Source organism: Carassius gibelio, chromosome B8 (genome assembly GCF_023724105.1).
Source record: "Carassius gibelio isolate Cgi1373 ecotype wild population from Czech Republic chromosome B8, carGib1.2-hapl.c, whole genome shotgun sequence".
In the NCBI taxonomy this organism is placed as follows: domain Eukaryota; kingdom Metazoa; phylum Chordata; class Actinopteri; order Cypriniformes; family Cyprinidae; genus Carassius; species Carassius gibelio.
The window spans coordinates 30,347,342-30,374,901 of NC_068403.1; the positions used below are offsets into that span (position 1 = coordinate 30,347,342).

Genomic DNA, 27,560 nt, shown 5'->3' on the forward strand with positions numbered 1-27,560 from the left:
GCCCCAAAGCTCGCTCCAGTGTCAGCTCCAGCCACAAAAAGCTTGTTCCAGTGTCCGCCCCAGCCCCGGAGCTCGCTCCAGTGTCCGTTCCAGCCCCAAAGCTCGCTCCAGTGTCAGCTCCAGCCACAAAAAGCTTGTTCCAGTGTCCGCCCCAGGCCCGGAGCTCGCTCCAGTGTCCGTTCCAGCCCCAAAGCTCACTCCAGTGTCCGCTCCAGTCCCAAAGCTCACTGCAATATCGGCTCCAGCCCCAAAGCTCGCTCCAGTGTCTGCTCCAGCCCCAAAGCTTGGCCCGAGTCTCCGCTCCAGCCCCAAAGCTCACTCCACTATCGGCTCCAGCCCCAAACCTCACTCCAGTGTCAGCTCCAGCCACAAAAAACTCGCTCCAGTGTCAGCTCCAGCACCAAAACTCACTCCAATGTCAGCTCCAGCCACAAAAAGCTTGTTCCAGTGTCCACCCCAGCCTCAGAGCTCGCTCCAGTGTCCGTTCCAGCCCCAAAGCTCGCTGCAGTGTCAGCTCCAGCCCCAAAACTCACTCCAATGTCGGCTCCAGCCCCATAGCTCACTCCAGTGTCTGCTCCAGCCCCAAAGCTCACTCCAGTGTCAGCTCCAGCCCGAAAGCTCACTCCAATATCAGCTCCAGCCCCATAGCTCACTGCAATATCAGCTCCGGCCCTATAGCTCACTCCAATATCAGCTCTGCTCCAGCCCCAGAGCTCGCGCCAATGTTGGTTCCAGTGTTTGCTCCAGCTCCAGTGTCGGCTCCAGCCCCAGAGCTCGCTCCAATGTTGGCTCCAGTGTCTGCTCTGGCTTCAGCCCCAAAGCTCACTCCACTATCGGCTCCAGCCCCATAGCTCACTGCAATATCAGCTCCGGCCCTATAGCTCACTCCAATATCAGCTCTGGCCCCAAAGCTCGCTCCAGTGTCTGCTCCAGCCTTAAAGCTCACTCCAGTGTCCGCTCCAGCCCCAAAGCTCACTCCAGTGTCCGCTCCAGCCCCAAAGCTCACTGCAATTTCGGCTCCAGCCCCAAAGCTCGGCCCGAGTCTCCGCTCCAGCCCCAAAGCTCACTCCACTATCGGCTCCAGCCCCAGACCTCACTCCAGTGTCAGCTCCAGCCACAAAAAACTCGCTCCAGTGTCAGCTCCAGCACCAAAACTCACTCCAATGTCAGCTCCAGTGTCTTCTCTGGCTCCAGTGTCGGCTCCAACCCCAGAGCACGCTCCAGTGTCTGCTCCAACGCCAGCTCCAGTATTGGGTCCAGTGTCTGCTCCAGCCACAGAGCTTGCTCCAATGTTGGCTCCAGTGTCGGCTCCAGCCCCAGAGCTCGCTCCAATGTTGGCTCCAGTGTCGGCTCCAGCCCCAGAGCTCGCTTCAATGTTGGCTCCAGTGTCGGCTCCAGCCCCAGAGCTCGCTTCAGTGTTGGCTCCAGTGTCTGCTCCAGCCCCAGAGCTCGCGCCAATGTTGGTTCCAGTGTTTGCTCCAGCTCCAGTGTCGGCTCCAGCCCCAGAGCTCGCTCCAATGTTGGCTCCAGTGTCTGCTCTGGCTTCAGCCCCAAAGCTCACTCCACTATCGGCTCCAGCCCCAAAGCTCGCTCCAGTGTCAGCTCCAGCCACAAAAAGCTCGTTCCATTTACATTTACATTTACATTTAATCATTTAGCAGACGCTTTTATCCAAAGCGACTTACAAATGAGAACAATAGAAGCAGTCAGGTCAACAAGAGAACAACAACAGAATACAAGTGCCATGACAAGTCTCAGTTAGTCTAGTATAGAACGCATAGCCAGGTGTGTGTATTATTTTTTTATTTTTTTTTATTTATTTTTTTTTTAATTAAATGAAAAAGACAAGAAGAGGAAAAGTACTGGTGTTAGTAGGTTAAGTGCAGGCGAAAAAGATGAGTCTTTAGATGTTTCTTGAAAGTGAGTAAAGACTCCGCTGTACGAATTGAGATTGGGAGGTCATTCCACCAGCTGGGCACAGTCCAGAAAAAGGTCCGTGAGAGTGATTTTGAATTTCTTTGGGATGGCACCACAAGGCGTTGTTCACTTGCAGAGCGCAAGCTTCTGGAGGGCACATAGGATTTAACCAGAGTCTCGTTCCAGTGTCCGCCCCAGCCATGGAGCTCGCTCCAGTGTCCGTTCCAGCCCCAAAGCTCACTCCAGTGTCCGCTCCAGCCCCAAAGCTCACTACACTATCGGCTCCAGCCCCAAAGCTCGCTCCAGTGTCTGCTCCAGCCCCAAAGCTCGGCCCGAGTCTCCGCTCCAGCCCCAAAGCTCACTACACTATCGGCTCCAGCCCCAAACCTCGCTCCAGTGTCAGCTCCAGCCACAAAAAACTCGCTCCAGTGTCAGCTCCAGCACCAAAACTCACTCCAATGTCAGCTCCAGCCACAAAAAGCTTGTTCCAGTGTCCGCCCCAGCCCCAGAGCTCGCTGCAGTGTCAGCTCCAGCCCCAAAGCCCACTCCAGTGTCAGCTCCAGCCCCAAAGCCCACTCCAGTGTCAGCTCCAGCCCGAAAGCTCACGCCAATATCAGCTCCGGCCCCATAGCTCACGCCAATATCAGCTCCGGCCCCAAAGCTCGCTCCAGTGTCGGCTCTAGCCCCATAGCTCCCTTCAGTGTCCACTCCAGCCCCAGAGCCAGTGAGGGCTAATGTCCCTGTGTTTAGCCCAAGGAGTGCTCCAGTCCCTAAATCCCCTTCAGAGCACCCTCTCATTATAATTTTACCGGCGCTTAAAGCTTAATGGTTTAAACTTCAAAAGTTTAAACCAAAGGTGCCATAATTTTGATTTCACAAGCGACAACGGAGTATCAGTTCTAATGCCATGGTGAAAATTTTAGCAGAACATGCTAACTGTTCTATCTTTAGCTTCACAGACGAGCACAGAACACTATTTAGAGTCCCAGCCTCAGAGGAGACAACAGAGCAGTGGATTTATTGATTTATTTACTGTATATTCCTGCTACCACACAGATCTAAATATGTGATTTATTTCCCAGCAGTTTACCTTCACAGACATAACAAACAGTTTTTGCAACTTGTGTGTTTTTAACATAAACTTTAATGTTCTCATGTGAATAAATGGTGCAGCTCTAATCTAGAAAAGGGGGCGGGAAGAAGCAGCTCATTTGTATTTAAAGAAGCAAAATAGGCATTTTCAAAATGTTATAATAAATGATCTGTGGAGTATTTTGAGCTGAAACTTCAAAGACACATTCTGGGTACACCAGAGATTCATATTGCATATTGTAAAATAGTATGTCTCCTTTAAAGTTGTCCAAATGAAGTTCTTAGCAATGCATATTACTAATCAAAAAATATGTTTTTATATATTTACGGTAGAAAATTTGCTAAATATCTTAATGGAACATGATCTTTACCAAATATCTTAATGATTTTTGACATAAAAGAGTAATGTATCATTTTGACCCATACAATGTATTGTTGTCTATTTCTACAAATATACCAGTGATACTGATGACTGCTTCTGTGCTGCAGGATGGTACATCTCTCTCTCTCTCTCTCTCTCTCTCTCGCTTGAAGAAAAGAGAGACTCAATATAGAAGACATTTCTTAATTAATTTTCTCACAAGGTCTTTCTGTCTGTTCCTGATTTATTAGCTGTGAATAATATCAAGCCTATAGTGGTGCTGAAGAAAGGATTTTCCAGTGGTTTGATGCGAGTTCTCCTTCCTCAGTGTGTCAGATGAACTGTTTTCATTGGTTGTGTGTGTTCCAGGACCGCAAGCTGACGAAGGTGGAGAGGCAACGCTTTAAAGAGGAGGCTGAGATGTTGAAGGGTCTCCAGCATCCAAACATCGTGCGCTTCTATGACTTCTGGGAGTCTCCGCTGAAGGGGAAGAAGTGCATTGTGCTGGTGACGGAGCTCATGACGTCAGGCACGCTCAAAACGTGAGGGGCTCTCTGCTGGACGTCTCAGGCGAACGTTAGAGTCACAGTCTGAGCTGCACTCAGTGTGTCAGGAAGCAGAAGTTCAGAGTTCACTGCCTTTCATGTAATCATGATCGGCAGATGTAGTTTGCAGTCAAGCTCAGGTGTTTATGAAACAAAAACTGTGAAATAGAAGCTTATTAATGGTCAAGCCTCACTCAACTCACAACTTACAAGTTGTTTCTATCTTAAAGGAAGTGATGTCAACTTTATTATCATGTAATGATTTCTGATTTATAAGCATCCAGTGGTCAAAATAACACAGTGAGTAATAATTTGAGGGACAAATTAAAAACCTTTATTTTAATTGTTAAATTTAATAACTGAAAAAATACATTGCAGAGAATTATTACTTCTATACTCTTTGTGGAAGAAAAAGAGAAACTTGAAATCAATCAAAATCAAATTGAAAGATTTTGGTGATGTCAAATGCTTTAGAAAATGTTTTTTTTATTTTACCTTGTAACATTGTTGATTTCAGATAAGATTGTTGATGAAACATAATGTTCAGCATTTCAGGACAATCCGATCATGATCTTTTATCAGATATGACACTTCATATAAAGTGGGTTTTCTGAAGTCTTTGAGAGGGAGAGTTCTGGAGTTCACTGTCTCACACACACACACACACACACACACGACATGTTTGCAGTTGAACTTTATGCGAAATCCCAGTCATGTATTTGTTTTCTCCAGGTATCTGAAGCGCTTCAAGGTGATGAAACCCAAGGTGTTGCGCAGCTGGTGTCGTCAGATCCTCAAAGGCCTGCACTTCCTGCACACACGCACTCCTCCCATCATCCACCGGGACCTGAAGTGTGACAACATCTTCATCACGGGGCCCACAGGCAGTGTGAAGATCGGGGACCTGGGTCTGGCCACGCTCAAGAGAGCCTCCTTCGCCAAGAGTGTGATCGGTGAGACCAGTAATAACAGACACTGCCAGTCAAGGCTTTCCAACAGAATGATCTTTAATGTTTTTAAAGAAGTCTCTTCTGCTCACCCAGCCTCCATTTGATCCAAAATACAGCAAAAGTAAATATTACATGAAATACTTTTAGTGTTTAATATAACCTTCATTATAAAACTGAAACATTCCTCCAGTCTTGAGTGTCACATGATCTTCAGAAATCAGAATAATATGCTGATTTGCTGCTCAAGAAACATTTCTGATTATTATTATTATTTAAATAATGGAGTCATTTTATTTCAAGATTCTTTGGAAAAATTTTTTTTATAGAAATTAATACTTTTATTTAGGAAGTATGCTTTAAATTGATCAAAAATTGATGATAAAGACATTTATAATGTTGCAAAATATTTCTATTTCAGATAAATGCTGTTCTTCTGAACTTTCTATTCATCAAAGACACCTGAAAAAAATCTATTTAGCTGTTTTCAACATAATAATGTTTATTTGTGAGCAGCAAATCAAATATTAGAATGATTTCTGAAGATCGTGTGACTGGAGTAATGATGTAAAAATTCAGCTTTGAAGTCACAGGAATACATTTTCAGTGTATTCCAATAGAAACCCGTTATTTGAGTGTTTTGTGGTTGTGATCTCAGACGTGAGCTGTAGCTGTGGTGTAGATGTAGTGGGTCTGAGGATCTTTGCCTGCTGTGGTCATATCCTCAGGTACGCCGGAGTTCATGGCTCCAGAGATGTACGAGGAGCACTACGATGAGTCTGTGGACGTCTATGCGTTTGGCATGTGCATGCTGGAGATGGCCACGTCTGAATACCCATATTCAGAGTGCCAGAACGCCGCTCAGATCTATCGCAAGGTCACCAGTGTAAGTCACACCACACGTGAGCTCTAGTCTTCTAACTGCAGCGATCGTTTCATTTCAGGAAGACTGCTGTGATTGTGTGACTGATGTGATCTTTGAGACTCATGTTATCACCAAGCGCCAACCTCCCACTCTCTCTCGTGAAGCCGTGGACAATGTTACGTTACAGTCCTCCTCAGCATGTTTATGCATGTTCATAAAGCACAAACAAGGAAATGCACAGCATAAAAAGTCTTATTATTCCCTGAATTTCAATCTTTGCATGGAAAAAACTCACATTCAGCTCTGACTTCAGTCTGATATGAAACATATCACATCATTTCACCCCAAGTAAAATCATGTCATGATAATCTTTTTTGTTTCATTTTTCTCTTTCTTTAATAATAAAGGAATAGGACTATTGTCTAAAAATGCAAATGAAAAATTAAGGGGGTGATGTGTATTTCAGTCCTTTTTGACAGAGCAGTATGGAGCAGACGTCACAGTCAGCCGTGTGTTCAGTGTGTGCAGAAAAACACATAACTTTCCATGAAATTTATGGAATAAGAAAAAAAATATATATATTTGTGCATTTGGATGTCAGAATCAGAGTGAAGATCATTTTTATAGAATAATGTGGTCAACAATGCAATTTGAAGCTAAACACAGACATTTAAATGGACAGACTGGATGAAAACTGCTTAGATTACTTTTAAATCATAAATCTGATTTAACAATAGGTCTCTGTCATAATATTCATATATGCAGTTCATTGGGGACATATTGTATTATCCCTACAGTTACAGCCCAAAATAAGTTTTAAACCTATTACTACTAATAATAATAAACTTTATTTTATAAAGCGCCGAACACAAAATAATCAATACAGTAAAAAACAATACAAAATTAACAAGCAAATGCAAGTTTAAAAAATGTCTTAAGTTGTTATTTTAACTTAAGTGTAGATTTAGAAGCTCTGGCTAAAAGAGCATTACAGTGGTCCAACCGTGAGACTATTTATCAGCATTTCCACAACTGTGAATTTTAACAGGACGTAATCTTGCAATATTTCTGAGGTGGAAAAAAGGTTTTAACAGTTCTCTGAACAAAAGAATCAAAAGACATAGTTGCATCAAAGATACCTCCAAGGTCGAAAGCAGAGCGATCTCAAAAGTTGGCCTAAAGGTGACAAATAAATGTTAAAAAGCAAAGGACCTAAAACAGACCCCTGAGGGACACCAGTTAAGACAAAGCTAATCTCAGACCTATAGCCACCCATAGAAACAAACTGGGAGCAGTCAGTAAAATAAGACCCCAACCACCTTAATGCAGTCCCAGACACACCAAACACTCTTTCAAGATGAGTAAGTAATAGACGGTGATCCACAGTATCAAACGCAGCTCTTAGATCATGAAGAATAAGGATAGATGTTGCACCAGAGTCGACCGCCATCAACAGATCATTGGTGACTTTGACCAAGGCCGTCTCAGTACTGTGAATGTACGAAAACCTGACTGAAGAGGTTCAAAAAGATTAACTGAGAGATGGTTACACAAATGAGAAGCAACAGTACGCTCAAGTAATTTAGCCAAAAACGGGCGATTTAAAATAGGACGAACGTTATTGAAGTCATCCAGGCCATTTGCATTACTATTTACATTTTACATAACGTACCTATTTTATCTCTCGCATATGCAAGTTTATATCTCCTAATACAGATTTCAGCTCTAGAGATGTCACGATACCAAAAAAAAAATAAAAGTAGCCTGTACAGATACCACTGAAAGAACATTATACTCAATACCACAGGAATAAATCGCAATAATACTAGAGAATTAACTCTTTTATGTAAAATTACCAAAACACAACATTAGTGGCACTTGGCCTACACACACGCACCTATACTCTGAATGCAAGGATTAGTTCACTGACATTCCTGCAGGCCGAAAACATCTTTTAAAATCATTTACATAATTATTTAAACCAGTTATGTTAGCCAAAAATGTTAATAAGGATAATCTGTGGACGGATACACTTATGGTATTGAAGAAAAACAAGTAGCGGCTGGATTTTGAAATGTTTACACAGACTTGGTAGTGTAGTGTGGGTTCTAGTGACCCCATTGAGCTCCCGGACCCTTTCACTGGAGAGAAAGATTAATAACAACATCAGTCTTATAGTCTTATAGTCTGCAATTGAGCCAAATGTGCTGGTCCTCCACCGTTACTGCCGCTTAATCTCCCTCTCTCTCTCTCTCTCTCAGGGGGTGAAGCCTGCCAGTTATAACAAAGTGATGGATCCCGAGGTCAAAGAGATCATTGGCGAGTGTATTTGTCAGAAAAAAGAGGATCGGTGAGTAAAGCGCAGTAGTATGAATTTGTTGTTCAGGATTTCCACCATCACCATTTGTGACCTGTGCTGGCAAAATGAGTGCCGCTCTTCCCACAGTTACTCCATCAAGGACCTGCTGAATCACGCCTTCTTCGCGGAGGACACCGGTGTGAGGGTGGAGCTGGCGGAGGAGGACGACGGCTTGAAGACGTGCATCGCGCTCAAGCTGTGGGTGGAGGACCCCCGCCGGCTGAAGGGCAAGTACAGGGACGCAGGAGCCATCGAGTTCAGCTTCGACCTGGAGAAGGAGGTCCCTGAGGCCGTGGCACAGGAGATGGTGCGTGTGTCCGCTTCTGAGCTTCTCCAAGCTGTGTCTGCTAAAAGAGCAAAGAGAGGAGAGCTGGTTCACACATATCTGAGATTATGTCAGAACAGGGTAGAGTTAGTTCTGTTACAGGTCTGATCCTGTTATATTAGTATGACCTTTTCTCAAATAACGTGTCTTACCTTCGCTGTTTTCTCTGTTTGTCTGCCAGTTGTTGTTATATAATCTACAAAAAAATACTTGTCTGTAACTTATAAAGCCACTCCGAATCACCACATCCTTTAAAATACTCAAAAATGCCGACATTTATGTCCAAATGCACAGTTTTACAGGAATACATGAAACAACTGAAGCAAATAAAACTCAACTCGACAATGCTCTCTGGTTCAATCGGAATAAAGTCATAAATCTGAGTCATCTTTTATTTAATATGTATTTCCCAGGGCACATTATACAATGTACATTTAAGCCATTACGTTAATGATGCAAAAGAGAGCAAGCACAAAACACAATATTGCATTAATAATAATATTAGCAGAAAAAAATAATAATAATTGATGTGGGGAGTCATAATGCTGTCTGAGTTGTAAAAGCCTCTGATTCTTGAGCTCAGGCCACTGTTGCCAGCTGCAGTCCTGAAGCCAGGAGCACAGAAGTGTGAACAGGACTGATCGTGTCTGTCAGAGTAGTGCTTAAAACAGGCTCTTCATGTCAGGACGGTTCAGTTTAAAAAGATCCTTACAAGTGAAGTAAACCCGATTTAACTGCGGTTTGTGAACACCACAGAAAAGCTTTTTAATGGAATAATCTCCTTGCCAACATTGAATTATTCTGATAGAGAGATGGATATAATACACCATTAACAAACGCCTCATAACCTCTGACCGTGAGGACGTCTTTCATCTCATTCGGCCGCTGCGCTCCAGGCCTGTGTTTTCAGTCACACTTGCTGAACCCTCACTTTCTCAGGAACTCGGGATCACCTGCTTCAGCTCTTACCAAACAGGTTTTGAGGTTTAAATACAGGACACACAGGCAGTCAAAGCCGCTTGAGCGCATTATATATATATTCAAACTTGCACTTAAGCAGAGTGTGTGACCTCCTGGACCCGGTTCGGATTGGAAAATCCTTTTGCTGTAATCACATGTTATGTAATCGCAGTATTGTAATGTGTGGGAACGTTTTCTGAAGGGAAAGCTGCTGTTTATACTGATAGCTGCAAACATGACAGAGGTTCCCTCGTTTCACCCGCTTCATTCACCACACAGATATTGATCTCTCCACTGTGCCTTTCTACTTTTTTTGACATAGGTTTATTTAACTTATTCCTAAATTAGAGACAGCAACAATTGTTCTTGGTCTCCAGGTCACATTGTATAGCGATGCATCTTTTCTAACATATTTGCAGCTGTAAAAAAACTATTTATTGAAATGTAATTATTAGTACATATACTAAACTTTTATTATTTAGAGCATTTTGTTTACCATCATGATTTTTACCATTGCATCATAATGCATTGTTGAATCAAATCATAATGAGGTGAATTGTATCACATTGCATCGGTAGCTGCTTCCCTAATCTTTGATTTATTACATCGAGATGCATGTCTCATCAGCCTCAGTTATGGAGATGCACATCACTGTTCTATATGTGTGAGCGTTGTGTGTAGTTTAATCTTTCCTCCACACACAGTTCTCCTTTAATTCTGTGATCTGTGTTCCTCTGTTCCTAAAATAGCGCCGTGGCTTCTTTCTCTCTGCTCTAAAATCACGTGTTCACACCAGCCCCCTCTCATCCCTCCATCAGGTGGAGTCTGGTTTCTTCCATGAGAGCGATGCAAAGATAGTGGGCAAGTCTCTCCGTGACCGAGTGGCTCTGATCAAGTGGCGCAGGGAGAGGACGGTGCCGAGGGCCTCACTGGGTGTGCCGGGCGATTCAGGGCCCGTCCTCTGTGAGCCGCCCGTTCTGCCGGAGCCTGAAGAGCCGGAGGTGGATCAGCATGTTCTGGTGTGTCCGCTCGGTGCCAGGACCACATCCACCACCTGTGAGCCTGCGGGTTTGGGAACCTTTGGGGTTAGATGTAGTTCTAACCAGGTTAAAAAAGTACACTTCCACTTAAAGTGCTCTAATCATTTAATGTACTAAAAATTATTCTTTAATACTTCTCAAGATCAACTAAGTGTACTCAACTGTGCTATTTTGAGACACTTTGAATATAAACTAAAATGTACCTTTTTTTTTAAATACAATCTTTGTATAAAAAAAAAGGTAATGCACAATTGTGCTAGTGTATGAAAGATGGGTTCAAGTGTACTACAGGTGGTAAATAAATGCATTTATTTATTTTTTTATATAGAGATGGTATGTTTAAAGCTTTTTTTTTTTTTCTTCGCGTACAAGCGGTATTCTTATCACTACATAACATTACGGTTGAGTCACTGATGGCTCATGTATTATTCTGCTGATGTCTTTCATTATTTCCTGGACCTTGACACTGTTATTTACTGACAGTCTATGGGACACAAGTCACAAGACTCCTGGTTTTTATCTAAAATAACTTAAATGGTGTTCTGAAGACGAACAAAGATTTTACGTGTTGGAACGACATGGGGATATGTGATTATTGACTTTCATTTAAAAAAGGTTAATATCAGCGGCATATTCGCCGATACAATATATCAGCAACAGGCTCATATCAGCCGATAATATCGGCAAAAAGATATATCGGTCGGGCTCTAATTAAAAGTGCATTTTAGTTCATATTCATGGTGTCCCAACATAGCACAGTTGAGTACACTTAGTTGATCTTAAGTTTATCTTCTTTTTTTTTGTAAATTAAGTAAAAAATGTGCGTCAAAATAGAGCACTTTAAATACATTATGGACGTGTACTTATTTTTAACATGGATCTAGAGAGCATCTTCAATGTGAGGATGTTTACCAAAGAAAGTAAGACATGTTATAATGAAATGCTTATAATGCTTAATGCTTATTATAATTGAGCAGCAAATCAGTATATTATTCTGATTTCTGAAGATCATGTGACACTGAAGACTGGAGGAATGATGCTGAAATTACAGCGGAGCATCACAGAAATACATTACACTTTAACACAGATTCACACAGAAAACAGATGATTTAAATTGTAAAATTTCACTGTTTTTACTTAGTTTAATCTCCGGTCATTTTCCTCATTGTGTTACCATGTAAACTAAGGGACGGTTGACATTGATTCTGTCGTAATGGTCAGAATACTCCGATGTTTTGGTTGTGTTGTGTCAGGAATCTACTCTCTGTGTCTCTAGCTGACAGTGGCATCGGTTCAACCGTGTACTCGGACTCCTACAGCAGCGGTCTGCACAGTGTCATATACCAGCCTTTACAGGAGTCTGTCTTCACAGCAGCGCAGGAGGTCTGTATCACTCCCCATCACTTTCACTGGTGCACAGCAGAAACCACCGTGATCTGTGACGTTTGCATTGCCCTGTTAGAGTGAGGAGTTTGTGTACACATGCATGCTTCTACTTGCATAGCTTTTATATGTAGACCATCATTTTATCACAGTGACACAATGTTTGCAGCCCTGTAACTGGACCGTGTTTTCACCTTGTCATTATTATTTTTCTTATGTAGCATGCATGATAACATAGTCTGTGATTCATTCCCTGTTGTCTGTTGGTCTGTGTTATTAGCGGTGCTTATACTATGTGCCCCAGACATGAATTATTCCTCAAATCACCTCACCTCGAGATATGTACACATCTAGTTTGTTGTGTCCTTTATTTGATGTGTGTTATTTGCTCTGTGCTAGAGACCCTTGTTTGTCATTTAATCATAATAGTTCAGAGAAGTGGCTTTTCTTCCAGGGTGCACATCATGAAAGCTCTTCTGTAAATGAGTTAATCCGTGTCCTGCTCCGACCCACAAGTCCTGCCTCCATTCAAATACCACGAGACCAATCAGAGAGGACAGAAGATGGATTGGGAAGTTCTCACTCTGGAAATCTGCTGCGTGCTCCTTCAGTTGTAACGACTCGCCGCTATAGCGACACATCAGTGGGGCCATCCTCTGAGACAAAGGGGGAGGAGTCTGTCTCCACGGCAAGGCAGGGGCGTCGGCTTTCTTTAAACCCCGCCCCTCACCAGCCACCGTCCCCGTGTCAGGCCTGCTTATCCTTATTTCTGCTTGGGACATGTGCAGATAGAAGACATTCGCCCTATTCCTTATTTCCTCTTCCTCGCGTCCCTGATGTCCGCAGAGGCTCCTTCAGTGAGACCTCTGACCTCTCCCAGCTTAACAAATCTCTGGAGAGCATCACGGGCCACAGACATCAGCCCGAGGGAGGGCAGTACCGGCCTGTCCGCAGCTACAGCGATGAGGGGCAGACCCTGGAGCCTCACGAAGCACTGACCTCCCGTCGCAGAGCCAGTTACTGTGCTGGCGAGCGCTCTCTGGCTGAAGCGGTAGGTGGAGGACACGGTGTCGCCTTGGCCCTTTAGAGGACAGCTCTGGTTTCCTCCAGCCTTTGCAGTGGTTCTGCTGTTGCTTCCGGGTGCCTGTAGGACTTCTAATCAGTCTAATATGCTCAGATGCTTTCTTCTCCTTTGCACTTCCTCTCGGCCGCTGTAACCGTACTTACCTATCCTGCAGGTGTGGCCGTTCTCTTACAGAGGAGATCCCAACCCCCCAATACCTAGCCATTAACCACGCTTACGATGTGCCTGATGTCATGCTGCTAACCTTCTTTATGAATCATTTGTTTTTATTCACTTAACCTGGTTGTGTGTGATCTGTATGCCTGCTATTACTCATTGTAGCAGCTGTTGACGTGTGCTGTTTTATTTAACAATCCAACATACTAAAGAATGGGCCAGATTTACCAACAGTTTGTGGCAACACAAACCATCTTTTGGCTTTCAGAAACTACTAAAGACCTGCAGCTGAAAACTTTATGAAAAGCCGTGGACAAAGCTATTTTGTGGCCGATCTTATTGCATTTAATGCATTTGTTGTAGGTGTTTCCCTTTCAGACACAAAAGGAGCAGAGTATTCATTTAATTGGATTTAATAAGTTTCCAGTTTAATGTATTTACTGTATATAGTGCATTTAAAACAACCTTGGTTGACCAAAGAGCTGTACAGAATTGTGTTGGTCCATCACCCGTAGACATTCACAGGACATTGAAAGCACAAGAATACAAATAGGTTTTTATAAGACTTTTTAAACTCTGACACTGTAGTCAATTTTCTGATAATGGCAAGTTATCTGTTAAGTTGGGTCCAACTACTGCAAAAGCTCTGTCACCCCTGCTTTGCAGTCTAGATCTGGGTACCCGAAGAAGATGACTGGTCTGTGATCTGAGTAATCTGACTGCATTTTGTTAGGTATCAAGGAGCGAGATAACCTTCCAGTCTCTCTCTTGAAACCAACACAGAAGTGACTAAAACTGTAATTCATCGACTGCCCACTAGAGACTGGCTCCAAAAGAGAGAAAGTCCTAGAGACTCCCCCCCCCCCCATGTTAAAATGCCCAACTTTACAGCAGAATTTTTTTTACAGCCTGGTACAGTGCTTTTACAAGTTGTTTCATCTGCATAATTAGGGGTGTGGCCAATTGAGTGACAGGTAGATGCTCTGCTGTCACCACTGGTAAGCTTTGTGGGTGTGGTTTCAGCAACCAGCTCCCCACCCACTTCTTTGCCCATTTTCAATGGCTGGCTCCTCCCACTTTGACCTTCAAAAATACTCTTCAGAAACCTGCGGGTGATGTCATGGGCACTACGTCCACGTTTTTAAACAGTCTATGGATATGACACACCATATTTCCTAAATATAGAACCAAAAGATAGCACGTACAGTGAAAACAGTAACGGTGGCAAAGTTGAACCCTGAGGGACACCACATGTAACATGTAGTAAGGTTTGCACTAGTCAGTTTACAGGTATTTGCACCATTACTTAACAGCCCAAAAATGCCTCATTTTGAGCCTGTGGTGTGAGTGGATTACCTGCACCTACTTATCAACCCTACGTTAGTTTGCACTGCTCTTGGTAGATTGCATTGGCCATTATCTAGATGAGTTGTGTTCTCTCATGTGTGCATTGTCAAAAGATCAGAACAGCAGAACTTTCCATTCCCATTGGTACTCTTGTGGGATTGTGGTCTAACGTGAATTTGCCCTGTTCAGTAAATCTGGCCTATAATGTGATTTATCGAATATAAGTGTATTGGTTCTCATTAGTTTGTTTCCTCCTCTGCAGTCTTCTGTTCTGAGAGTCCACAGCCAGGTCGCAGCTGCTGCAGCTCAACACATGCAGCCGTTCCCTTCTGTCTCCTCAGAGACCCCCGCGCTGGCCGCCGGACAGAATCTGTCTGGTCCCCTGCCGCTGGTGCTTCTGCAGGGTGTCTCGACCGCACCGCAAACCATGAATCCACAGCAGCTGGCACCTACAGGTCAGACTGCAGAGCTGAACACACAGGCCTACGTGCTCCAAACTGCAGCATCACATCAGCCAGTCTCTGTGCCGCAGAGTGGCACGGGTCCGAGTTACCATCCTGCCGGGGCAGAGCTAGCAAATGCACAGACCTTTCCACCCATGCAGCTCACTGCAGTCGCAGCTGCACACAGTCTCCCATCTAAAACAGAAGCAGCGCTGCCTGCAGATCAGAGTTTTCAGAGCGGAGCCTCCAGCATGCAGCATATCGTGCCAGCATCTGCACAGACTCGACAAACACCTGTGTTACAACATCTGCAGCAACTCACTGCCACAACAGATGGGCAACTCCGAGACATCTCAAACATGCAGCAAACTGCTCCTGTGCAGCTGAGCCACACAGGACCGGCACCACCTGTCCCACAGGTATGCTTGTTTTTCATCCTTTTTACATGGACCCTCCTAGCACTATGACTTCCACTGGAGTGAACTTTGTGCTTTGTAACATTGCAGATCTTTTTCTAGCACAAACAGCAGTATAACACACTAAAAGTAAATGGATATGTTAAAAAGCATAGGACTCCTTAAAGCCCGGCATACATTGCACGATTTTCGTCAGTCCACATGAAAGATTGGCATCATGATACAATCATTTTCTGAGAAGTTGTCATGCTTTTGAGAACAAAACAACAGAGATTGATTTTATTAATTATTTTTAAGGCATTAAATGTACTCATTAAAATAATACGTTCTTTGTTCAAAACTAAAATAATTTGTTCATAATCTCCACACAGGAGAGACTTGGTCAACAAATAGAAGAACAAATATCATAAAAACATATATCGGCATCAACTATTGGACAAAGTGATTTGACAAATATCAGCATATCGACAAAAATCTAATCTGGTGCATCCCTGGTGATTTGTGTAGTTTTGTGTAAACAGTCCAATGTACAAAGTGGCCATTTTAAACCTGCGTTAAGCTCTTCTGTTCTTGAGGGTGGTTATTCTTCCCATGCTACAATGCACTTTTGTCTCCTCCTCCAGTTTCCTTCCATTAACTCAGCTCTTCCTCTTCCTGGATGTGAGCCGTACCCCGCCTGCCTTCCCTCTGTGCAGTCCTCCCTCAGTCTGCCTGTCCCGACACAGCCCGACATCTCCCCAGTGTCATGCTCACAGATGGAGATCTCTGCACTAACCCAGTACCCCCACCTGTCCTCCAGCTCTCCTATACCCACACAATGTCCTGCTCCACCCTGTGCTGCTCCAGTGTTCACGCCTCCAGTTCCCACGATTCACCAGTACCAGCAGCCCGCCATAAACACTATGGCCACTCTCTCCCAACATTCCCACAGTCAGGCCATGCCCACAGTGCACCAAAGTCTCCACCCCTCTCCAAACCCCGCCTCTATGTGTGTCGGAGTCCCTCCCACCACACAAGCTCCGCCCACTCAGGTAGGGCATGTCAGTGTCTTAAAGGGATAGTTTGCTCTAAAATTAGCATGTTGAATGCTTGCTCACAATCACAGTCACAATGGTTTTTTAGAGGAAACATTAACCCCATACTAATTCGGTAGGGATGTCCTGCTCTGGTGTTTTTGTGCCTCCGATCTGAGTCATTGAATACTGAGTATCTGCTAATACATGGTCCTGATCCGATGCTTGCAAAAGTGTTTGGTGCACAATTCAAGTACATTAAAGTTGTTCAAATCAATCAAATTTATACAGAGTTGCGCAGACAGTAAAATTAATATATGTATGTACATATAATAAGATGCACATACTCTATGCACCCACTATATAAAGACTTTGGAAGATGTAAACGTTACAGTTTTAACCATTGGAAACAGATTGTGTCATCACAATTATGAATACAGGACTGAGGATATAAACATCTTGTATTTTATATGTACAATAAACAGAATAATTACAACATAAGATTAGGAAGCATGATGTGTCAGAATGCCAGTCTATCAGTCAAATTCAAGACAAGATGCAGCTCATAGCAATGAGAGATGATTACAAAATTGTGCATCAAATACACTGGGAAGGGAAGCTCAAACGTGTGTAATGCACTAGAACAGACATCACTGCAGCTTGTATGTTGCACAAACATTTCTTCTTATTTTGGTTTTATTGGTGGCTGAGCGTTTCAAACCCTCCTAAAGGTGCACGCTGCCACCTACTGTATGACACTGGAGTGACAGCCGATGCTTGATCGGATCGGGACATCCCTGTAATTCAGTATTAATATTCAAATTCAAATTTTAAGAATGTTTACCCAGATGTCGTAGTTTTTATTATAAATTTGAAATTGAATTGAAATTGAATAAGTCTTACCTATTCATGCATTTAAATAAATCTTACATTTTTCAGGGAGTCTTGACCAGCCATTCCCAGACGGTCCACGTGGACCAGAACTCGTCCAGTAGCTCCGATCACATCAGTGTTTCTCAGATGATGACGCACCTGACTCCAGCTCCTGTCCTGAGCTCCAGTGTCCCGCAGTCAGGAGCCGGCCCCAGCCTGAGCAGTGTGACCCCAGCGCTGCAGCACGGCACCAGCGGATCTGGAGCAGCTCCCACTGAAGTCTGCTCCGAGGTGAAGCCCTTCTTCACATGAGCCCATTATACAGCGACCACCTCCAAACACCTTTACTGATGTGGACAGTCTTTACACTGGACAGTGAAGGAAGTATTATTGCTGTTTATGACCATGTGATCACGAGTGGGGTGTTTTCACATTTCATGTTCAGAATCAGAATTGGCTTTAATCACCAAGTGTGTGCAAACACACAAATCATTTGTGTTATTTTAGGAGCTCATACATACACATGACATGAGAACAGAAAGAACATTTAAATAAGAAAAACATAATAACAATGCGTCATGAATGGAACAGAAGATTAATGTACAGATCTGTGCATTATGTAAATAAAAATATACATATGAAGAGTTCAGATGCAAAAGCCTCAAAGTCAAGTCTGAAATGTTGTTCTAAAATGAGATTCCTATATTTATGTTCAGTTATTTTACTTTAATGGATTGAAAGGTTGAAAAGGACCTATTCATTACCATTAAAGTGAAATTACTGAACCTACACTGGCGTCTGAGAAAAATGCTAATTTTAGAAGAAAATTACAGACAGCACTTTGAGGCTTTTGCATCTGAACTCTTGGGGTGCATCTGAATATTTACATAATATTTGAGAGAGAGATAAACCAGGTGAGCATTCTCTTAACTAGAGGAACCTGAAACCCTCAGATTACTCTCGGCCAAGACTTTATAATATGTAAATATGCAGAAATAATCCTTGCATATTTACATATTTTGATGTTGGAGTCGTGTGCCATTGCTGTTAAACTCGTGGTCTTCTGTGCACTTTAGGCTCATGCTCCTGATAAACAGACAGCAGCAGTTGGGTCCACGTATGACAGTATAAACTCCGATGCCACGTCCGGTAAAGAGATGAGCGATGGGAACGAGGGCTCCGGCAGAGCTCGCAGTGAGTCACGAGTGAGAAAACCCAACCGCAAAACGTCCCGCACGCGCTCCCGCCAAGACAAGATCAACAGACCCAAACTCACCATGATCAAAGTGAGTCCCAGAAGAAGAGGAGTGTCCAGACACAATGTTTAGATGCTAGCTGTCCAAAACCAAGTGATCGGTGAAGCTTCTGATTGTTTGAGTGCTTCACTGGACACGAGTGCTGGTTTGGACATCATTAATATAATTAGGAACGTTTCTGTTGGTGTTGACACGGTTCTTTCAGAGGCATAAAGGGTTTCTTTTCTTTCTTTTCCTGTTGTTATATTCTCTGGGACTGTGTTAAGGTGTGTAACACCGGAGACAAGATGGTGGAGTGTCAGCTAGAGACTCATAACCATAAGATGGTGACGTTTAAGTTTGACCTGGATGGAGATGCTCCAGAGGAGATTGCCACATATATGGTGAGATCTTCACCTCTACTTTCTCTCAACTCGCAGAGGTTGTTCTGGAGAGATGAATGGGCTCAAAGTGCTGGTTCTTGCTGATGTTCCTCCAGGTTGAGAATGAGTTTATTCTGTTGCTGGAGAGGGAGATGTTCATCGAGCAGCTGAAGGAGATCATGGATAAAGCGGAGGACATTCTGAACGAGGACGCTGAGGGTGAGAAGGCCTCCGTCCAGACCTCCCTGCTCCGTCAGACGCCGGTCACAGCAGACTCCGGCCCGCAGGTCAGGCCCACTGATCGCTTAATACACACATGCTTTAGATGTTATCATGTTCTTGAGGATGGACACACAGCAGACATGGGAGCTGAAGTCACACCTTGAGCCATAGTGCATGATTGCAGAAAATAACAGGGCTTTCGATCTCGATTCATTATCAATTAATGTGTATATATACTGTTAATATACTTTTTTTTAGCTCCATTTTAAATTCAATATTTGCTTGCATTCATTGTGTGAAATTATGTGCGTATCATAAAAAAAAAGGATTTAAGTTAACTTTTTTAATTTCTCGTTTAATCATGTCTAAATATTTATTCAAATGAAGAACTTAAAAATAAGTGTGAAGGTGTGGCCTGCAATATTCTTGATCTTTTTAGTAAAGAGTCATTCATTATAAGTAAGCAATACCTGAGGGTTAAGAAAACCATACTAATGTTGTGTCACTGCCAAGAACAAAATTATACTGTAAATACTGTAAATAATCAATCCAAAATATGCTGTAATGCTTACCAAAAATTGCTGCAGATACCTTTCTACTTTTACATATTCTTCAGTTATTGAAAAACGGTTGATTTAATTACCTTGAACAAAACTGCAAACCATTAAAGTCTATGCAAAGTCAATTCTGAGAATTATTTCTAAACACATTATAAATGTTAGAAATGCATTGCCATTCAGGTTGTAGAAGTATTTGGTAGTTGAGAGAGATCCCATCTTTCCCGCGAGTGGGCGTGGTTTCAGTGCAGACACTAAATGTTATTTACTAATGTTATTTATTCAAATTTGGCTGGGTTGTTAACACATTTTTCTGTGGTGTGACAAACTCAGAATACATTTAGAGTGCACTTTTTGTTATTGGCCTATGAAAGGTAAATATTTTGGCTTTGGGAGTCCTCAAAAACAGGTTGACATGCATGCAAAAAACACTTTCATTTTTTATAATATGCATTTATTTTTACCTTAATTTCTCAACGACTCCCAAACAACTCCCCCAAAAAATACATTTTTCCAAACTCTGGAAAGCATTTTGCAGCCATGAAACACTTGGGATCCGTTTTAAAAACGACTTGTTTCAATGATTCAGAGTCAACTCCTTTTTCTTCTGAGACCGTTGTCTCAAAATATATTCGCTGATTGTGTTGATTCACATTTGCCACATAAATCATTAAAACATTAAAGGGACATTAATGCAAAATTCACTTTTACATGGCGTTTGAACATAAATGTGTGTTAGCAGTGTGTGTACACATCCACCCTATAATGATAAAAATCCATCCAGTGCTTTTTTTTTTTTTTTATCCCCATAAGTCATTCTTTTTTTTACTGGATGTAATAATGAACAAAGCAGTCGTCATTTTCTCCTAACATCTGAGGCGCTGAAGTCACAGTAGATTACTGTAGTTTCTGAAGGGAACACGCCCTCAATCTACATAAATGTGTCTATGTTTCCGTGAATCGTTCAGGATCCAGATTCACCTACAGAAGTGAGTGTAAGGTGCTTTAATGAATCTTTGTAAATCACCTTTCCTAATAATGTGCTAATTAGCAAGTTTCACGATGAATGTAGCTGAAGTAAACAGTCTCAGAGAGCGGCTTGGAAGAGAGGGCGGAGTCAGCAGAGCTAATTAACATTTAAAGCAACATGCAATAAACAGGTCACTGTGAACAGAGCTGTGTTTGACAGGCTGAAAAGGGTGTTGTATTACTCTACTATTGAGAAATTTTAACCAAATTATGTTACAGACTTTTCATTAAGATCCTAAAGAATCACATCAACTTGTGAAAATGGCATCTGATGTCCTCTTTAAAACACAATATATTTGATCAAATAAACGCAGAACTACTTTAAATAACTATGTTAAAGAACAACTTTATGTTGCTTTGTGTTTCTGCTCCACTATATTTCCTTGCATGTAGTGAAACACTAATGTTTAGGAAAGTTCTGTGGGGAATTTTGTGCCATCTAGTGGTTAAGAGGAAAATGAAATCAAACCCTGCTGTGTTTTAGCTCTGTTGTAATGTAAAGGTGAAGCGTTTCATTTTCATTTCAAACTGAATTTGTTGTCCTCTGTACTCAGGGGTCAAAACTGGAGCACACACAGTCTGACCAGCTCATCTATAAACAGAACGGTAAGACTCTGACACGTCATATCTCTGTAACTGCTGTAGCATGAGCATGAACTCACAGTCTGCCTTGTCTTGCAGTGCTTCACACCGGAAAGCGCTGGTTCATCATCTGTCCTGTGGCGGAGATGGCCGCGCCTGATGGAGAAGAGCCCACCACAAGTAATTCAGCACACATGAACTAATGCTAAGCATTACGCATTTAATGATATCGAAATCTCACATTACAATATTTATTGCAACATTTAAAAAAAAATAAAGATTCTATTTAATGCACTTTGAGAGTTCAAAATTAAGACCTCCAACCCATGTTCCTAATAAGACTTTTATATTGTAATATATATATATATATATATATATATATATATATATATATCATAGATATTTACTTTTTGCTTTACAGTAAGGAAATTACAATACTTCTTTCCTAATTTCTACACTTGAAAGAGATATTGTGAATTTGGACTCCAGTAATGTTACCCATTTAAACCGCTAGCTGTCATTAATTTATGCTGCACTTTTATTTTAGACAAAAAAGGAGTTGCAATAAAGGAGTTGACTGCATTTAATCAGTGTGAACGAAGCCAATCTGAGATGTGAAAAACCACCGGCTCACGAGCTGATCACCTGAACCAAGTGTGTGCTTCACATAGAAACATGAAGCAAAAACAGACTTGGTGCAGGGATCAAGCATATTGTACTTTTGGTTTGAGTTAGTTTGACGGATAGTGTGTCAAGGGGCAGCTGTGGCCTAATGGTTAGAGACTTGGACTAGTTACAAGTCTCAGTGCTGGCAGGAGTTGTAGGTGTGAGGGAGTGAATGAACATTGCTCTCTTCCTCCCTCAATACTCATGACTGAAGTGCCCTTGAGCAAGGCACTGAACCCCCGGTTACTCCCTGGGCGCTGGATCTATAACTGCCCACTGCTCCGGGTGTGTGTTCACTCCTCACTGCTGTGTATGTGTTCGTTCACTGCTATGGGTGTGTGTTCACGGTGTGTTCACTCCTCACTGCTGTGTGTGCACTTGGATGGGTTAAATGCAGAGCACCAATTCAGAGTATGGGTTACCATACTTGGCAAACGTCACAACTTTCAATTTCACTTCACTTTCAAAGCATAATGGCCCAAAACACAAATTTAAAGACCTTTTATGTTAGAATAAGAAGATCAAGTCAAGTCTGCTTTGTCAATTCCTACACATGTACAGTACATGCATGAATCATAGTTGTACAGTACAGACCCTTGGTGCATACAGATAACACTACCAGTAGAGCCTAAAAGTCTAGATCAAATATAAAATATTAGATACAACTATACAATAATGATGGAGGTAGCTTTGAAATGTGGGAACAACAGCCTGACTTAGATGTTGAATATGTCTGTGAAAACATCAGTGAGTTCTGCTACACAGTCTTTCAGTACACACTGAGCTTTGCGTGCATTGATCCTGCTGAAGGATCTCCTCACACTGTCTGGGGTCAGCGTCATCACCTGGTCGCCGGGAGGAGGTGGAGTCTTCTGTGCAGTGGTGCTGTTTTGTTGCTCAAAGCAAGCGAAAAAGGTGTTCAGCTCTTTCAGCAGAGAGATCTTGCTTTCACAGGTCCGTGGTGGGGGCTTGTTGTCTGTAATGGTCTGTATCTCCTGCCACAGGCTCCGAGTGTCTGTGCTACAAGTGTATCGATGACGTAAGTCACAAAAACCATCACTGTCCGGGCCAACCAGAAGCCGTGGATGACAAGGGAGGTCTACAGACTCCTGAAAATGTGGAACACTACATTCAGAGCTGGAGATGAGGTGGGCCTGAGAACAGCCAGGGCCAACCTGTCCCGCGGCATCAGAGAGGCTAAGAGACAGCACTCCAGGAGGATAGCCCATCAATTCAGAGACAGCAGAGACACTAGGAACCTGTGGCAGGGGATACAGTACATTACGGACTACAAGCCCCCACCATGGACCTGTGGACAGCAAGATCACCTTCTTCATTCGCTTTGAGCAACAAAACAGCACCACTGCACAGAAGACTCAACCTCCTCCCGGTGACCAGGTGATGACGCTGACCCCAGACAGCCTGAGGAGATCCTTCAGCAGGATCAATGCACGCAAAGCTCCGGGTCCTGACAACATCCCTGGGTGTGTACTGAGAGACTGTCTGTGAAGACATCAGTGAGTTCTGCTGCACATTTTCAACAACATACTTAGTCAGGCTGTTGTTCCCACAAAACTACCACCATCATCCCAGTCCTGAAGAAGCCATCTCCATCCTGCTTCAATGACTACCGTCATGTTGCACTTAATCCCATCCTCATGAAGTGCTTTGAAAGGCTAGTTAGGCACTACATCAAGTCGTCCCCCCTCTCTGGACCCCTTCCAGTTTGCATATCGGTCCAACCGGTCGACCAATGATGCCATCTCCACTGCTGTCCACTCAGCACTCACACATCTGGATAAAAAGGACTCATATGTCAGAATAGACTTCAGTTCAGCATTCAACACAATCATCTCTCAACAGCTCATTTACAAACTGTTCCAGCTGGGGCTCAACACTTTGCAGTGCAACTCGCTGTTGGACTTTCTGACTGGAAGACCTCAGGCAGTACGGGTCGGCAGCAACACATCCAGCACCATCGCACTGAACACTGGGGCCCCCCAAGGATGTGTGCTGAGCCCCCTTCTCTTCACTCTGCTGACCCATGACTGCACACCGTCACACAGCTCCAACCTCTTTATTAAGTTTACGTATGACACGACTGTGGTGGGTCTGATTAGCAACAGAGATGAGACAAACTACAAGAGTGAGGTGAGCCGCCTGGCCAAGTGGTGCAGTGACAACAATCTCTCTCTGAACGTGGAGAAGACAAAGGAGATTGCTGTAGACTTCAGGAGAGCACACACTCAGCACGTTCCTCTGACCATCAACGGTGCGACTGTGGAGAGAGTGAGCAGCACCAAGTTCCTGGGTGTGCACATCACAGAGGACCTCTCCTGGACCGAAAACACTGCAGCACTGGCCCAGAAATCACAGCAGTCTATACTTCTTCCTTAAACTGTGAAGAGCCAGAGCCCCGGTCCCCATCATGTACACCTTCTACAGAGGCATCATCGAGAGCATCCTGTCGAGCTGCATCACTGTGTGGTATGCCGCCTGTAACGCGTCCTGCCGAAAGACTCTGCAACGCATAGTGAGAGCAGCTGAGAAGATCATTGGTATGTCTCTCTACCCTCCCTCCAGGACATTTCGGAACCCATCTCACTCGCAAAGCCCTCTGCATCACAGGTGATCCCACCCACCCATCACACAGCTTCTTCAGTCTGCTGCCATTAGGGAGGAGACTGCGGAGTCTCCAGGCCAGGACCAGCAGACTGAAGGACAGCTTCATCCACCATGTTGTCATGAAGCTGAACTCCTTCCCGAACTTGCCCCACCCCATCCCTTTTCTGCCCCAGGCACCACTGAACTATGAACCCCCCCCCCCAGATCCCACATCCCCAGGTCCTTCCACCCTCCCCCCACTAATATACGATGAGATGCACCAGTCACTTTGTGCAGCATTGGTCTGCTCACTACCTCATTCAGCAGGTACTCTGAGAGTAACTCAATTTAGATTCTACGTATGTATGTACTGTACAAATGAAGGAATTGACAATAAAGCAGACTTGACTTGATTTGACTTGACATGAAAGTGATGTGGTCTGAAGCTCCGAGGTGGGGGAGGGGGAGGGCTTTGTAAGCTAAGTATAAAAACAAAGTATAAAATGTTATTACCTCAATTTGGAAAGTTAATGTGTTGGTGTATTTTTGGAAACACACTCTTTAAGTCTGCATGGTTGAAATCCCCAGCTATGATGAGAAAAGCATCAGGGTGTGCTGTCTGCTGCTCACTGATGTGCTGGTACAGTTCATTAAGTGCGTAGTCCCTATTGCAGTTGATCGGGGGAATGTAAACAGAAATGAGCATTATGGCAGTATATTCCCTCGGGAGATAGAACGGCCGGCACTTAATAATCATAAACTCCACCAGCAGTGTTTGCAGATCACAACATCATCACGGCACCACTCGTCATTGATGTAAACACAAAGCCCGCCGCCGCAGGTTTTTCCTCCCGCAACGAGAGCTCTGTCCACTTGATAGCACCTCAGCCGGTCGAGCTGAATAGCGCCATCTGGAACGCTGTTGCTGAGCCATGTTTCCATGAACACAACAGTCTCTTACTGTCCTCTGAATTGAATGTAGTTATCGAATGTAGTCCAATTTATTTTTCCAAAGAGTTTACGTTAGTCAGTACTATGGTGGGGATAGATGGCTTGTGTGGGTTAGCTGTTAGCCTAGCCTGGATACCTCCTCGCTTACCCCTCTACTGCTTCCTGTCACGCTGCTTGTGGCGCCTCCACTGTGGGCGAGATGCAGTAGTGGGGGTCGGTGATGGAGTAGGCCTCCGGAGCAGACCGAGGTCCCCCAACTCTAAAATTGTGGTTCTGCTGACATCCAAAAGAAACTCATGGCTATATGCATGCTTAAAGACAATTAGACCTGATGAAGACATACAAAAACACTACGACTCACAAGACAAAAAACACGAAAACTGTTCTGTCGGGAGCGAGAGGACATGCCGCTATCGTATGTCGATTAAATCTAAGATTAAATTAAGATTATATAAATATTAAATTAAAATAAATACAATAAATAAAATTATATAAAATTAAATTAAGATTAAATATATTTGAAGAATTACACTTTTTGCCCCGAAGACCTATCTTTTTGTATCGTCATGTGATCATGATAATATTGATACAGCTTTGCTATAGTGATACCCCAATGTTGATAATATCATACATCCCTACTAAACATGCTAACAAATGATCATCTCACACTATATTTGTGTGTCTTCAGACCCAGAGAGCTCCTCTACATCTCAAACGCAGGATGTGAACACAGCCAGAGCAAAACCTCTGCAGAAACGGCCATCGATGTCACAGGCGTCCCTCTCTGAGGCTGCTCTGTCGGCCGAGGGCCCTCAGACTGCCTGCTCGGCTGTGGTTCCTGATATCCCATGCTGCCCCATTGTGCCTCCAGTTTCACTGGACGTCTCTGCTCAGGAAGTGGCAGAGGTCCCTCAGCAGCAAGTCACTTACGACAGAAGCCCCAGTGTGGAGCCGCCCATCAGCCCTACCCAGACCCCACCCGTGGTGCTGCTTCAGCCCTTTGCCATGCCCACTCCACAGGCTTCGGTCAGCAGCAGCCAACCACAGCCTCAGAGCCCCACCCATCAGCCTCAGAGCTCCACCCATCAGCCTCAGAGCCCCACCCATCAGCCTCAGAGCTCCACCCATCAGCCCCAGAGCCCCACCCATCAGCCCCAGAATGCACCATCCCTGCAGCCAGGCGAATCGGATGGGGAAGGGCCGCCCAGGCTAGAGTTTGCAGACAGAACGATAAAGACTCTGGATGAGAAACTGAGAAATCTTTTGTACCAAGAATACCACCCTTCGCAAACCACGAGCTCCGCCTCTGAGCCGCCAGGATCACCGCCGCTGTCCGACAGCCAGGGCAGCGATGGTGCTGCGAGGAAAGCAGAAAAACTGGTAAAGTCAATCCTCATTGTATTCATTCACATAAACATTTAGTCATTTAGCAGACTCTTTTATCCAAAGTGACATACAAATGAGGTCAAAAGAAGCAAAAACAACAAAAGAGCAATGATATGCAAGTGTTATGACAAGTCTCAGTTAACCTAACACAGTACACATAGCAAGGTTTTGTTTTTTTTTAAATACTAAAAAGAAAATAGAATAGAAAAACAATAGTGCAAATTAGTGTAAGAGGCCATTTTTTAAAGAATGGAATTGGAGAATGGAGAATGCTAGAGTTAAATTTAAATAAAGATAGAAGAGATGTGTTTTTAGCCGATTCTTGATGATGGCTAGGAAGTATTGTTTGTGTGAGCTTGTGTGAGCTCGCAGACCTAATGAAAAAATTAACCATGGTTTTACTACCAATAAAACCAAATGCGGCCCTTGAAGTAATTAGAAACGCCTCACAGCCTTTAATGCAGCAGAATTTTTTTTTGAACTTTTCCCCAGATGTGTGGTTTGATGCTATCCTGTCCCTGAGTACTAAAGGCAGTTTTTTTTTTTTTTTTTTACATCAGGCTTGGTTTTTGTTCTAATATGCATTTTCAGCTATTAGACCTTTTATTAACGTGTGCCTTTCCAAATCATACACATTCAATTGAATTAGCTACAGACTAACTTTACTCAAAGTCTGGTATCATTTACAAGCAAAATGAATGCTCCTGAGCTAAATTCACAACAGTTCTTTTTGGTCCTTCCATCTGATTGGCTGATAAGAGTGTGATATTAGAGTGATAACAGAGCTCCTCCGAATGCATCACTGTTTGTGTCACTCCC

The 27,560-nt window shown here is 43.4% G+C and overlaps 2 protein-coding genes across 3 annotated transcripts in view; one reads left to right on the forward strand and one right to left on the reverse strand.

Annotated features, from left to right (window-relative positions):
* Positions 1-27,560, reverse strand: part of cdk11b (cyclin-dependent kinase 11B) — a 376,069-nt gene that overhangs the window by 166,891 nt on the left and 181,618 nt on the right. The window lies entirely within an intron of this gene.
* Positions 1-27,560, forward strand: part of LOC127963128 (serine/threonine-protein kinase WNK2) — a 70,055-nt gene that overhangs the window by 10,632 nt on the left and 31,863 nt on the right. Inside the window, exons 3-19 of one of the 2 annotated variants that reach the window (XM_052562856.1) lie at positions 3,740-3,912; positions 4,648-4,868; positions 5,591-5,748; positions 7,989-8,077; positions 8,174-8,393; positions 10,190-10,427; positions 11,688-11,794; positions 12,249-12,845; positions 14,644-15,243; positions 15,864-16,271; positions 17,193-17,417; positions 18,203-18,412; positions 18,649-18,765; positions 18,861-19,031; positions 21,107-21,158; positions 21,234-21,314; positions 26,044-26,735. In XM_052562856.1, coding sequence (XP_052418816.1) covers positions 3,740-3,912; positions 4,648-4,868; positions 5,591-5,748; positions 7,989-8,077; positions 8,174-8,393; positions 10,190-10,427; positions 11,688-11,794; positions 12,249-12,845; positions 14,644-15,243; positions 15,864-16,271; positions 17,193-17,417; positions 18,203-18,412; positions 18,649-18,765; positions 18,861-19,031; positions 21,107-21,158; positions 21,234-21,314; positions 26,044-26,735 — 4,359 coding nt within the window. The remainder of the gene's footprint in view (positions 1-3,739; positions 3,913-4,647; positions 4,869-5,590; positions 5,749-7,988; positions 8,078-8,173; positions 8,394-10,189; positions 10,428-11,687; positions 11,795-12,248; positions 12,846-14,643; positions 15,244-15,863; positions 16,272-17,192; positions 17,418-18,202; positions 18,413-18,648; positions 18,766-18,860; positions 19,032-21,106; positions 21,159-21,233; positions 21,315-26,043; positions 26,736-27,560) is intronic. The other variant, XM_052562857.1, reaches the window with a different exon arrangement.